The sequence below is a fragment of the Corythoichthys intestinalis genome, chromosome 22 (genome assembly GCF_030265065.1).
Source record: "Corythoichthys intestinalis isolate RoL2023-P3 chromosome 22, ASM3026506v1, whole genome shotgun sequence".
In the NCBI taxonomy this organism is placed as follows: domain Eukaryota; kingdom Metazoa; phylum Chordata; class Actinopteri; order Syngnathiformes; family Syngnathidae; genus Corythoichthys; species Corythoichthys intestinalis.
The window spans coordinates 7599212-7614296 of record NC_080416.1 but is presented as its reverse complement, the minus strand read 5'-3'; the positions used below and the strand labels follow the sequence as shown (position 1 = coordinate 7614296).

Here is a 15085-nt window from a genome sequence, read left to right as displayed (position 1 = left end):
TAGTTTTCCGATAATATCGGATAGCCGACAATAAAGGCCGATAAAAGCATTTTAAAAATGATATCGCTAATATCGACATCGGTTTTTTATTCTCAGTTTTGGGCTTAATATGTGTGTTGCGTTCAAAGTGAATGTAGAAGCCTTACTTTGTACAAGGGCTGGTCACGGCTTAGCACAGCAGTTATGCTTAATGGCCATTAGATGCCTCTAAACCAAGATTTGTTATGTGAGCATTACCATTATTGAAGCAGTATCAGTTTGATATTGAATTTTTGGGGATGGACAATATCTGGATATCTGTTAAAAAGTCTTTAACAGACAACTCCACTTATGAGTTAAGCATTTATTTTATAAAATTTATTCTATTTAGTGATGTTTGATTTCACTCCTTAGATTTTCCAATTAGAATCACATTACAGGCCATGATAACATTTATTGTAATTAATGACGCCATCTTTCGTCAAATATTTTCTATACAGTGAATGTTTAAGCTTTCAGTTTTGAAAAGGACCCAAACAAAATTTTGTGCATGTTTATGAATAAATTGGATTTTCACTCCATGATGCTACTCTAAAACTATTCCAAGCCACAAGCCTAACAACACTCTTTCTGAAAATTTGGAGCTACTTAAAATTCACTCAACTCCTTCATTGTGTTTACTTCTTTCATATTTTTACACGCGGCATGTTGTAAGAATGTCTAGGACTGCAGACAAGGTTAACTGTTCCAAATGCAAATATGTACTGTTTTCCAGATGGACTTCAGTATTGTGAGAGCTGCAGGAAGTGAAAAGGGAATAAAATACGGCGCCATCACCTCCCCCGGCTCTCAAGTTCTCCATTTATTGACTTCTGCTTTTTGTGCCCAAGCCAAAAAATATCCTCCCCCAACTTGTAAGCATCAACTTGTCTAGGTAAAATGACAAATTAACATTCAAGGTGTGAGTCTACCCCAACCTTTGATTGATTCCTTATTGATAAAGCGCTCTTTCCTAGCATGGCACAGTCAAGCAGCAAAGCAGGCATTGAAAATGGCTTGTTAGTCTTGTGCTAAACAACAGCACTGCCATGGTGACAAATGGTCTTTTCAGAGGGGGAACGATTGATGCATCAATTGATTCTTTCATTGAACGGCCAATTTGACAGCCCGTACGACAAGTGGATGCAATCTCGTCAAACTGTTGGGTTTCGGCTCTCGCCCGCCGACTGCCAACAAAATCCTCGCTACAAGAGTCAAAGTGGAAAACAGTGGATGAGTGGATGACAAACTTCATTTTTGTAAAGACCACTTAACTCTTTGGCTGCCATTGGCGGTGCTTAATGTCCAATCCATTTTGACTGGGCACACTAGTACTGTCGTCACGATACTTAAAAATATTCCAACTCAAAAGGTACTTTATATACCATACCATTTACGTTACTACATAAATAAAAGCCCAAAATTATTTAATTAATTCTTTCAATGCCACTGACAGGGATGGACGTCCAATCATGTGGCTCTTAACTCATTTGCTCCCAAAAACGTATAAATATGTTCTATTTTTAATTGCTTCAGTGTCCCAAAAAGGTATTTATACGTCTTTTGCATTCCCCCCCCCCCCCACAATCGGCATCTATAGGTTCCTGTGTATCTCAGATAGAATGCACAAAGCTCAAAACCCATTTTAAAGCAATCAAACTGGCCACTGGAGGGCAGTAGGGCATTTGGTAAGACCCGCAACTCAACGGAAACCAACGGCCAAGCCGCAAAGCCGGGGAGAGGGCGGAAGACGACCGAATGGATGACAGGCGGCGGACGACCGAGCAGAACAACCGGTAGAACGCCCCGGATGCCAGGCGCTGGACGACCAGGTGAGAAGTACTAAGATAAGTGTATCATTCCTACAGTCAAGCATGGTGGTGGGAATGACTGACCCCCCCACCACCTCTTCAATCTCTGCAGCAATGCTGACAGCAATCCTGTAATGAGTCACATGACATTTTGGAGGGAAAATGACGAGCAGTACTCGATTTGGACATTTAGGAATGTACGTAGTTCCCATGCGGTGTACTCACTTTTGTTGCCAGGGGTTTAGATATTAATGGCTATATTTTGAGTGTTTTTGAAGGGAAAATAAATGAACTCTATTATATAAGCTGGACACAGTCTACTCTTCATTGTGTCAAAGTGTCATTTTGTCAGTGTTGTCCTATTAAAAGATATACTTAAATATCTGCAGAAATGCGAGGGGTGTACTCACTTTTGTGATACACTGTAGATATCGTTTTAAAATGGTGTCAATATTAAAAAAAAAAAAAAAAAAAAAAAAAAAAAAAAAAAAAAAAAAAAAAAGAATCAACAAGTTCTCCCCCAGGTATGATGCTCTCAGTGCATTTGCTTTTGTTGCCTCGTTTGCTAGCTTTAGCCACATATTATACAGAATGGCCTTGGTTACAGGCTTCTCTTTTGGCTAAGTAGTTGACTTTTTCCCCTGTAAAAAAGCTGTCTGGGATGAACAGGGAATAGTGGCTTCAAAACTGAGTAAAGCTATCCAATTAAACGGATTGGGTGTCAAACGCCGTCAATGGCAGCCATAGAGTTAACCGAGACACTATTATGGTGGAAGATTTTGGTAGCAACATGATGGTTCCTCATTAATAAAAACAAAAAAAAAACAAAAAAAGAGGCACCTTTTGAAAACCATTTCTCGATTCTTGGCATGAGCAGGGGCGGACTGGGACTAAAAAGCAGTCCTGGACTTTGACTCAGCCCAGCCCACAAGAATCGCTGTACAAAAGTAAACACAGACCCTCTAGGTAGGTCCGGGGGCATGCCCCCCTGGGAGAATTATTTTATTTTTATTTATTTTTTTTACATTTTATTGTAAAATGCATCAATTTCGTGCACTTTGAGAGAAAAATGAACGGCTATGAAGAACTACACATTGCATTATTATACATTTTAAGTTGAATACTCACTGACAAATTAACAATTTCAATGAAAATAAACATTTTAAGGCAAATCCTGTATACATAACCTTCATTGGAAAGTATTAACCAGAAAACAAAACAAAATATAAATGATTAAAAATATATATCATATCAATTTAAACTTTAAAGTAAAACTGTTCATTTTATTAATATGTTGCTATATTTATTCTGAATTAATATTGCTGCTGCGTGTGCATATGTTGTTTTACAGCTAAAATATTTTTTCTTAGGAGAGGGATAGTAGGACTAGCATACTGTAACGACACGATTGCAAACGGGGACATGGACTAGCTAGCACTAACCCTTTAATTGCCATTTATTTCATTTAAAATGTAGCTACCTGGTGGATAACAATTGCCAATATACCTAGCAAGTAACCCTCTTCATCCCTACTTACTTGACCTGCGCTTGTCTGGGGAACTTCCACCAGCTCATCATTCACCTCTCCCTCGTCTGTTGTCTATACCTGCACCGGCTGCACGTGAGAGCGGCTGCCGCTCCCACTCTCACCATCGCCGGGGGCTGGGCTGTTGCTAGCCGGCGTGGCCGTTGCAGCCAGACTGCTGCTTGCGAACATGTATCAACTTGTGACTTTCGATGCTTCGCTCTCGGGTTTCTTCAGTTTTTTCTCTCTAAACTTCTCCTCACCACCCTTCTCTTTTCTTTTTTTGCCACCACCATTCATATTGTTTATCCACGCTCGTCGCTATTTTGCTTCCACAAGGAGGAAGGCTTTACTAAAGATGGCTACTCTGTGCTTTCTTCGTTCTTCTCCTATCAGATTGGCGGTTAACAGCCAGGCACATTGCTGCCACCTGTCGGATTGGATGCGAACTGTAGATAATCATAGAGGATAGGGGGGATAAAAACAGTGATGAACGCTCTGGATGACCGTTCTGTGATCCTCCAGAAGCTACAGATTACCAATCCGCCCCTGTGCACGAGCGTATCGATAACCTTTTGGAATGCAAATTATCATAATATGTCACCATTTCGATATTTTGTCACACCCCTAATAATGTAAAAACTACTCTTGCAGAATCAAACTACAGTAATTGGCACTTATTTCTCCTAAATCTAACAGCATTCTAAAAACAGTGATGAACGCTCTGGACGACCGTTCTGTGATCCTCCAGAAGCTACAGATTACCAATCCGCCCCTGTGCACGAGCGTATCGATAACCTTTTGGAATGCAAATTATCATAATATGTCACCATTTCGATATTTTGTCACACCCCTAATAATGTAAAAACTACTCTTGCAGAATCAAACTACAGTAATTGGCACTTATTTCTCCTAAATCTAACAGCATTCTAGTTGTCCTTTTTCCCGATGGCATTAACACAAACATCTGTACAGCTGCACACCCGCTCCGAGACAAAGATGAACAAGGTGAGAACGGATGGGAAAACTCATGATTTGAGCCATTTCCCCGGCCAGATGTTAAGCGGGCGGCTGTTCCGAAACGCTGCGATAAATCAGCACGTCAACAAACACAAATAGTCGGAGAAGAAAGACAACAAAAGGTGTGAACTCACCCCATTGGGGGGATATGAGGTCCATCCCAGCTCTGCCTGAGTCTCTTTAGAATTCAGCAGCACCACTGCAAGGAGAAAACATAATTAGTCCAAAGTATCAATAGTGAAATATATTAATATAATTTGTTAGTGTGTACAGTTGAAATGGATTGGACGTCTACTAGTGATAAACCCAGGCAAGCGTTTGACTCGAAAACACCAAGAAATTATCCAAAAATGTCCTAAAAGCAATAGGAATTGGCACGTTAATACCCCAAAATTAACAGGCCAGATAAAGAACAAATTTTATTTAACTTATTCGTTGCCATTGACGGCGCTAGATGTCCAATCCATTTGAAACGGATTGGTAGCAAATGAACAAACCTTCATTCGCTGCTAGCCCTCCCAGTTCAAATTGATTGGATGTCAACTTGTGATAAACTCATTTACAGAGTTTTAATTTCCTCTTAGATAATTGGACATCTATCAACATCAGTGGCACTGAAAGGTTTTATTAAAAAAAAAAAAAAAAATTCAAAATTTCCTTTTAAATTTATGTCGCATGACAAGCTACATCTGGAATGATTAAATAAGGCTCATTGACTCTGAAGCAGGCTTGTCAAAACACGGAAATATTGGGTTATTTTATTGTTTCGCTTTAATAGCGTCGTTCTGTTGAAGACTTTATCATCGGTATTGATCTGCGGCCAATAAATTTGATTGCAGAGGCATACTCGTGCACTCTGAAGGAAAAGGGGTCGTTTTCAGGACCGCGGATAGCTCACAAGTCAACCCAAATAGGGAGGATAAGGGTTGTTATTAGTAACAAGTATATTTGGTGTTCTCATCGGGATCACATAGTCATCAAGGATAAGCTTATAAAACTTTTTGTTGCACTCCACAATATTGATTTGTTTTGGAGGGCCAAATTACCAAACCAATCAATCCAAATAAATAACTGCGACTTGCTGGTAACCAGCTCCAGCAACCCTCATTAGGATAAATGGCTCAGAAGATGAATGAATGAATAATAATCATATTAACATTTGGAAATTTACATTTTCCCCCTTTTTTATTTAAAGAATACTGTGGTATGAAAAAGTGTCTGAACTTTTTGGAATTTCTCACATTTCTGCATAAAATCACCATCAAATGTGAGCTGATCTTTGTCAAAATCACACAGATGAAAAAAACAGTGTCTGCATCAACTAAAACCACTCAAGCATTTGTAGGTTTTCATACTTTAATAACGGTAGCATGCAAACAATGACATAAGGAGGAAAAATAAATAAGTGAACCATCACATTTAATATTTTGTGGCCCCTCCTTTGAAAGCAATAACTTCAACCAGACGCTTCCTGTAGCTGCAGATCAGTCTGGCACATCGATCAGGACTAATCTTGGCCTACCTATTCGTCTTTACAAAACCGCTGTAGTTCAGTCAGATTCCTGGGATGTCTGGCATGAATCGCTGTCTTTAGGTCATGCCACAGCATCTCATTGGGGTTCAAGTCTGGACTTTGACTTGGCCACTCCAGAATGTGTGTTTTGTTCTCCTGAAACCATTCTGAAGTTAATTTACTTCTGTGTTTTGGATCATTATTTTGTTGCAGCATCCATCCTCTTTTTAGCTTGAACTGTCTGACAGACGGCCTCAGGTTTTCCTGCAAAACATCCTGAAAAATCTTTGAATTCATTCTTCCATTGATGATTGCATGTTGTCCAGGCCCTGAGGCAGCAAAACAACCCCGAATCATGATGCTCCCCCCACCATGCTTCACGATGTGGATGAGGTGTTGATGTTGGTGAGCGGTTCCATTTTTTCCTGCACACATGACGTTGTGTGTTTCTCCCAAACAATTCAACTTTGGTTTCATCAGCCCACAAAATACTTTTCCAAAACTTCTGTAGAGTGTCCAAATGCCTATTTGTGAACATTATGATTTCTGTAAGTCTTTAGCAGACACTCTAGGGTTCTTTTTTTTTTACCTCTCTGGGTATTCTGCGCTGAACTCTTTGCGTCATCTTTGGTGGACGGCCACTTCTTGGGAGAGATGCAACAGTGCCAAACTCTCTCCATTTCTAGAGAACTTCTCTGACTGTCGATTGAAGAACATCCAGACTTTTAGAGATGGTTTTGTATCCTTTCCCAGCAACAATCCTTGATCGCAAGTCTTCAGACAACTCTTTTGACCAAGCCATAATGCAGATCAGATAATGCTTCTCATCAAGACAATTCTTACCAGGTGTGTGTTTTATAGTGGGTAGGGGACTCATCAGTGATTGGGCACACACCAGAGTTAAAATATTTGGTAAAAATTGGTTTCAATTGCTCTTTAAGTTTCTTTAGGTAGAGAGGTCACCTAGTTATTTTTCCCCCTTTTGTCATTGTTTGCATGCTATCCTCATTAAAATATGAAAATCTTTAAATTTTTGGCTGGTTTTAGTTAAAGTAGACAGTGATTTTGACAAAGTTAGATCACATTTTGGTGGCAATTTTATGCAGAAATGTGAGAAATTCCAAAAGATACTTTTTCATACCACTGTCATGGCAACAGAAAGTCACTCACTTTACATATACATGTCCAGCTTCTTTCAGGATGGTCAGTATCGTTATGAGACTAGGGCTTTCAAACGATTAAAATTTTTAATCGAGTTAATTACAGCTTGAAAATTAATCGTAATTAATCGCAGTTCAAACCATCTCTAAAATATGCCATATTTTTCTGTAAATTATTGTTAGAATGGAAAGATAAGACACAAGATGGATATATACATTCAATATACGGTACATAAGTACTGTATTTGTTTATTATAACAATCAACAAGATGGCATTAACATTATTAACATTCTCTTAAAGCGATCCATGAATAGAAAGACTAGTTCTTAAAAGATAAATGTTAGTACAAGTTATAGAAATTTTATATTAAAACCCCTCTTAATTTTTTTGTTTTGTTAAAATTTGTAAAATTTTCAATCAAAAAATAAACTAGTAGCTCGCCGTTGTTGATGTCAATAATTACACCATGCTCACTCATGGTACTAACCCATAAAATCAGTTGGACCCAAGCGTCAGCAGATGGCGCCAAACACCAAAAAGCAAGTACCAAGCAGACATTACACTGTACTGTCATTTTAATCTGTTTGAGCGGGGGCATGTGACGTTAATTGCATCAAATATTTTAACGTGATTCATTAAAAAAATTAATGACCGCCCGTTAACGCGATATTTTTTGACATCCCTAAACGAGACATTTTGTAATACATTTTAAGGCCCATGTCCACATACCTCTGTCGATTGCCATGGTGACACTTTGTTCGCCATTTAAAGGAAGTAAATTTCTTCAGGGAATTAAGTAGCTTAAAGAGCCACAAAATTTGGCACACTTGGTCAAAATGGCCCAATTAGAAGACTCATTTTGGTTTTGAACCACGACGTGGCTGCACAGCTGAGTAGTGCCTCTTTTTATGAAGGACCCTCTTCAATAGTGTTTTTCTCACCTAGGTGTGTGAATGTATTTCTCATCTCAGGATATACAAACACATCTGTCAGCCTTGTTCACGACACAAAAGAGGTTCCACCCACAAAAAAAAAAAAAAAGAGGCGACTTTCGAGCACATGTTAGTTTCTCATGAGATGATGAGAGGGGGACAATCTACCACCACACTTAGCGGCGTGACGCATTCACCAAATTTGTTAAGAATAAAAGTAGTAACTTTATTATTATTTTTTTTAAGGTCAAAAGATGAAAAACCAAAAAAAAAAAAAAAACTATAGAAATAAAACCTATTAATGATGAGCAATTATTTATGAAACAACCCTTGAATTAGTCACGGCTGTTATTGTGTCACAGCAATTCGTCACCGCTAATGGACTCCGCTTCTATGTCCTTGTGCTATGTTCTCTTTTTTCCCCCCATTTTCAGTATTTGTTCTATATTTCCCCCCGCAGACCCATTAGCGCGCCCAACTAGGTTGTGATTACATGTCATTGTGTGATGACGATGCCCACAATTTCCTCTTGACGTCTCACTAAGGAACATTTCTCCCTTGGCGTGGAACCAACGTGTTCATTCATTTGCACTCATGTCAACTTTTTTGCCAGCTTTCTTCAATTCCATCCCTCCTTTGTTGATTAGTTTCTCTCGCAGTGTTCGGCCTCAGCCTTCCCTCAGCAGTTCTCCTGCAACCTTGCCCTCTGCCGCTCTAATCTCCTCCAAAAGCCTCCATTTTATCTGCTAAGCGCAGAAGCATGCTTTGGGCGGCCGCTGGTGTTAACCCAAAAACAATAAAGTTAAGTGTTTAGTAAATGATCTCTCGTGGTAACGTCAAGGCTTCTGCAGTCGAGCTGAGGCACTGCGGTAAGCTTAAGGGACGACCTTAAAAGACAAAAAAAGAAGAACAAAACTCTTCGCCTAATGGCCTCCAAGCCATTTGTTCTCATAAAAGCAAATTGCTGTCCTGTTAAAGAGCGGATTTTCAGGCAAGATTTAAGGCAGGTGTCTCAAACTTGTGGCTCCTCATTTGACATCGAATTGTTGTATTAGTGTGGCCAGCATGTACTTTGCCATACAAATAATCCAAATGAATAAATTCAGCGGGGCAAATAAGTATTTAGTCAACCACCAATTGTGCAAGTTCTCCAACTTGAAAAAATTAGAGAGGCCTATAATTGTCAACATGCGTAAACCTCAACCATGAGAGTCAGAATGTGGGAAAAAAAAAACAGAAAATCACATTGTTTGATTTTTAAAGAATTTATTTTCAAATTAGAGTGGAAAATAAGTATTTGGTCACCTACAAACAAGCAAGATTTCTGGCTGTCAAAGAGGTCTAACTTCTTCTAATGAGGTCTACTGAGGCTCCACTCGTTTCCTGTATTAATGGAACCTGTTTTAACTCATTATCGGTATAAAAGACACCTGTCCACAAACTCAGTCAGTCACACTCCAAACTCCACTATGGCCAAGACCAAAGAGCTGTCGAAGGATACCAGAGACAAAATGGTAGACCTGCACCAGGCTGGGAAGACTGAATCTGCAATAGATAAAACACTTGGTGTAAAGAAATCAACTATGGGAACAATTATTAGAAAATGGAAGACATACAAGACCACTGATAATCTCCCTCGATCTGGGGCTCCATGCAAGATCTCACCCTGTGGCGTCAAAATGATAACAAGAACGGTGAGCAAAAATCCCAGAACCACACGGAGGGACCGAGTGAATGACCTACAGAGAGCTGGAACCACAGTAACAAAGGCTACTATCAGTAACACAATGTGCCACCAGGGACTCAAATCCTGCACTGCCAGACGTATCCCCCTGCTGAAGAAAGTACACGTCCAGGCCCGTCTGCTGTTCGCTAGAGAGCATTTGGATGATCCAGAAGAGGACTGGGAAAATGTGTTATGGTCAGATGAAACCAAAATAGAACTTTTGGGTAGAAACACAGGTTCTCGTGCTTGGAGGAGAAAGAATACTGAATTGCAGCCGAAGAACACCATGCCCACTGTGAAGCATGGGGGTGGAAACATCATGCATTGGGGCTGTTTTTCTGCAAAGGGACAAGGACGACTGATCTTTGTCAAGGAAAGAATGAATGGGGCCATGTATCGAGAGATTTTGAGTGAAAATCTCCTTCCATCAGCAAGGGCATTGAATATGAGAGATGGCTGGGTCTTTCAGCATGACAATGATCCCAAACACACAGCCAGGGAAACAAAGGAGTGGCTTGGTAAGAACCATTTCAAGGTCCTGGAGTGACCAAGCCAGTCTCCAGATCTCAACCCCATAGAAAATCTGTGGAGGGAGTTGAAAGTCCACGTTGCCCAACGACAGCCCCAAAACATCACTGCTCTAAAGGAGGTCTGCATGGAGGAATGGGACAAAATACCAGCAAGAGTGTGTGAAAAGCTTGTGAAAAGTTACAGAAAATGTTTGGCCTCCATTATCGCCAACAAAGGGTACATAACAAAGTATTGAGATGAACTTTTGGTATTGACCAAATACTTATTTTCCACCATGATTTGCAAATAAGTTCTTTAAAAATCAAACAATGTGATTTTCTGTTTTTTTTCCCCCCACATTCTGTCTGTCATGGTTGAGGTTTACCCATGTTGACAATTACAGGCCTCTCTAATATTTTCAAGTGGAAGAACTTGCATAATTAGTGGTTGACTAAATAATTATTTGCCCCACTGTATAAGGCAGAGAACACAAACAAGACTGAAAAAGCAGTTTCTGCTCTTGCACCCCTCTTTAAAAGAAACTGCTGTATTTTAAGCCAAAACAACTGCTGTGTTTGATAGAACAATATGTCTATATGCTGCCATAGCAGAATCATGGCGCATTAAGCCCCAAACTATTTTTAATTTGTCCGTTTTACCCTGAAAACCCCTGTTTACGGACATCGCGCAACCGCTTTTGTTTCAACCCAGCCATAAAACGAAGGTAATTAATTGTATTTATTATTCAAAACGTCTGTCATTTTAGCTTAGAATCATTAATCGATGTGTAATATTTCGGTGAAAAAAAATGACTTTAAAAAAATTATTCACTTGCGTGTTTAAACTTTTTTTTTTTTTTTTAATTACGTCACAATGAAAAAAATGGTGTCTCCCCCAAATTTTTTTTTTAAAATCACGGATATTTACCTCATAACTATCGCTTAATTGTATTTTTGTTTCTGTCGCATTTTTTTTTATATGTTAGATGTTAAATAATCGATCCAAACAAAGAAAAATTGGAAAAAAACCTTTAAAAACGTAAACATTTAAAAAAGAAAATCTCGACCACTCCTTGATGTCTGCGATTTCTGCATCGCAACCCTTGTTATATTACCATGTTTCACCCATAAAATTCCCCAAAAATCCAGCTGTGGCCATTCACAGCTGTGTCTTGACACTCGGTGATACATGCTACACGGAGTTTTTGGACTGAAACAAGGTAAGTAGGCGATGGTATGTCGTTAAAGTCATGGCGTCTGTAATTCTGCTCTCACGTGCTCTCACCTCGAGACAGGGTTTTGCTGTTTAATTTTTTTTTTTTTAAATGTCCTCTTGTTCAAAAATTTTCTTCCCCCCAGAAAATTGAGATTTGAAGCTTTCCAATTATGTATCACACGTACATATCGGACAATTTTGAAAGTTGGCTAAATTGGGGGTTTCTGAGCAGAACCTCAAGTCAAGTTAAGCGGAGTGTTTTCCACCGTATACACATGTATATATCCACGCTACTTCGCGCTTCAAACTTTGCGCCCTCAGTCCATCACTGATTTTTTTTTCAATTAAAAAAAACATACAGATGAGCTCCTTCCTATTACCTGCTCTTTGTTGGTCAGGCAGTGAGTGCACTGGGAGTTGCTTAATAAAGCTAACGAGGATTGACAGAATTTTAATGTTTGAATTTGCCATAGAAGCGAACTTTACAGCGCTGCATGCATCAGTCATCGTTTAATTTGTTAAACAGTTGCTGTGGCAACTCATTGTGTGTAAGTGAGCAGCTTGAGCGGATTTGAGTGGACCCTATGAAGCATTTAATAGAGCCCAACATTTTTCTGCTTTATTCTTGTTCAAGAATAATTCGGTGGGACTGTAATATGTTTAAAACTTATCATAATTATTACATTTGAAGTGCTAAAAAAACATTTATTAAAATCTATATATTAGGGCTGTCAAAATTATCGCGTTACCTGGCGTTAATTGATTTTTTTTTATTAATCACGTTAAAATATTTGACGCAATTAATGCACATGCCCCACTCAAACAGATTAAAATGACAGCACAGTGTAATGTCCACTTGTTACTTGTGTTTTTTGGAGATTTGTCGCCCTCTGCTGGCGCTTGGGTGTGACTGATTTTATGGGCTTAAGCACCCATGAGCATTGTGTAATTATTGACATCAACAATGGCGGGATATTAGTTTATGTTTTGATTGAAAATTTTACAAATTGTATTAAAACGAAAACATAAAGAGGGGTTTTAATATAAAATTTCTATAACTTGTAGTAAAATTTATCTTTTAAGAACTACAAGTCTTTCTATCCATGGATCGCTTTAACAAAATGTTAATAATGTTAATGCCATCTTGTTGATTTATTGTTATAATAAGCAAATACAGTACTTATGTACAGTATGTTGAATGTATACAGATCCGTCTTGTGTCTCATCTTTCCATTCCAACAATAATTTACAGAAAAATATGGCATATCTTATAGATGGTTTGAATTGTGATTAATTACGATTAATTAATTATTAAGCTGTAATTAACTCGATTAAAAATTTTTAATCGTTTTACAGCCCTACTATATATACATAAATAAAGGTTGTTTTTTTTGGTTTTTTTTTTTTTTTTTTTACATCATACGAAAAAACATGTCATCTGTATATATATATATATATATTGCTTTCCAATACTAAATTTGAATAAATACATAACACACAAAAACAAAAAAACATAAAAATTTATGTATTTTTTTGGGAGGTTGCGGCAGGTTCTGGTCTCCGTTAACGCGAAAAACAAGGGATCACTTCGATCGGGTCCGATCACGTCATTTTCAAAGTATGGGAATCGGCAAAAAAATATCGGACATGCCTTTTTTAATATATATATATATATATATATATATATATATATATATATATATATATATATATATATATTTTTTTTTTTTTTTAATTAAATCGTTTTCTAATTGTATTTAATGTTACAGACATGTAACACTCACCCAGAGTCTTTAGTTTAGGCTTAAGGTAGGGTTATCAAATTTATCCCAATAACAGCGGTAATTAATTTTTTAAAAAATGTATCACGTTAAAATATTTAATGCAATTAATGCATGCGCTGCACGACCCACTCACGCATTGTCGCGCTCAATCTGTAATGGCGCCGTTTTACCTATATAGAGAGCGAAAAGGCAGCGTAAAATGAGTAGAGGGAATTTTGGCAGCCTTTGGAGCCTTTTTTTTAATTGGCTAAAGCCTTACAATCCCTCTCCCTACGATTAGAAATATCATGGGAAGCAATGTGGGGAAGCAAGGTAGCAATTGATCTTTTTCTTAACACTCTATGTTATTTCCCAACGCAGAGAAGATATAGGTATCAATTGGTAGCACTACGCACAGTCATGGTTGCTAAAGGCTTGTTACATCCACCCATCATGCATTTGGGCATGGCTACAGTATCATTTACTGAAAGCTCAACAAATACACCAGATGGCAATATTTAGTCACAATATACAAAGTCACAAGTCTTTCTATCCGTGGATCCCTCTCACAGAAAGAATGTTAATAATGTAAATGCCATCTTGAGGATTTATTGTCATAATCAACAAATACAGTACTTAAGTACTGTATGTTGAATGTATATATTCGTCCGAGTTTTATTCATTTTTTTCTTAATGCATTGCCAAAATGTATATGATCGGGAAAAATTATCGGGAATGATTGGAATTGAATCGGGAGCAAAAAAAAAGCAATCGGATTGGGAAATATCGGGATCAGCAGATACTTAAACGATCGGGATCGGATCGGGAGCAAAAAAATATGATCGGAACAACCCTAATATATACAGTATATATATGTATTGCTTTCCAATACTAAATTTGAATAAATACATAACAAACACAAACCAAAAAAACAAAAAAATATATATTTTTGGGGGGGTTGGGGGGGGCGCTACTTCACGGTTTTTCACTCATTGCGGCAGGTTCTGGTCTCCGTTAACCGCGAAAAACAAGGGATCACTGATCACAAAAAAAATCTATTTTCTAAAAATGAAGTTATCATTAATCTTACAGATGAAAAATTCTCTTGTTTCACTTTCGAATTATTTTGAGAGAAAATGACTTTTAGAAACTAAACTTGCCAAATTCTGCTCTATCCCATCAGAAAGCACATTCCCATACCATAAAAACATGATATACCAGCACTCACTTTGCATTACAGATGCACAATAGAGCCGCACTATAACAATATTCCATCCCATGAGGACACGCTGCTACAGAGCAAAGCTGCCGGCAACCCTCGGGACCTTCCGGGATACGGTGACTTCAGCATTCAGCTAAAAAGTTACCTGCTGTTTGCGTCAGCAGTTTGCTGTGCAGTTATCATTGTACAAGGTGAGCCGCGTGTATGTATTATTTGTCTTCTAGATCTTTTTCTCCCGGGAATTTATCAGCAAATGGAAAGTTAAACACGGTATTATGTTCAAACAAGCCACAAAATTTTACTCTGATGGTGTAAGGAATGTAAATGAGTAGCTATCAAGTTTTAAGCTAACGCTCTGCCCTAGACAAAGCGCTCTCTCTGGTGAAGCATGGTTCTCGGTAACACAATGACGCGCAGCTGAACAAAGGCAAACGGCGTTAATCCATCCCACTGAAAGGGCTCATTTTTATAATTCGCTTCCGTAATATTCTATAGTTTCATGCTGGGATTAGCACCCGGCGTTGGCTGTCCTCCCCGTGACCCGCAGGCTACTTATCAGTCGGTCGACACTGAGCCAACTGCAAAGAAAAGCGGAGGAGAGAGCACTGAGACCTGGATAAGCGGAACGCCCGTGCTTAGTCGGACGGCTATTGTCCGCGTATTATCCCG

General features: G+C 38.5%; 1 protein-coding gene across 2 annotated transcripts in view; it reads right to left on the bottom strand.

The window, feature by feature from the left end:
• Positions 1–15085, bottom strand: part of LOC130910911 (ephrin type-A receptor 7-like) — a 747396-nt gene that overhangs the window by 267756 nt on the left and 464555 nt on the right. For both annotated transcript variants that reach the window (XM_057828557.1, XM_057828559.1), the window contains one exon: positions 4509–4573. In XM_057828557.1, the coding sequence (XP_057684540.1) occupies positions 4509–4573 (65 nt within the window). The remainder of the gene's footprint in view (positions 1–4508; positions 4574–15085) is intronic.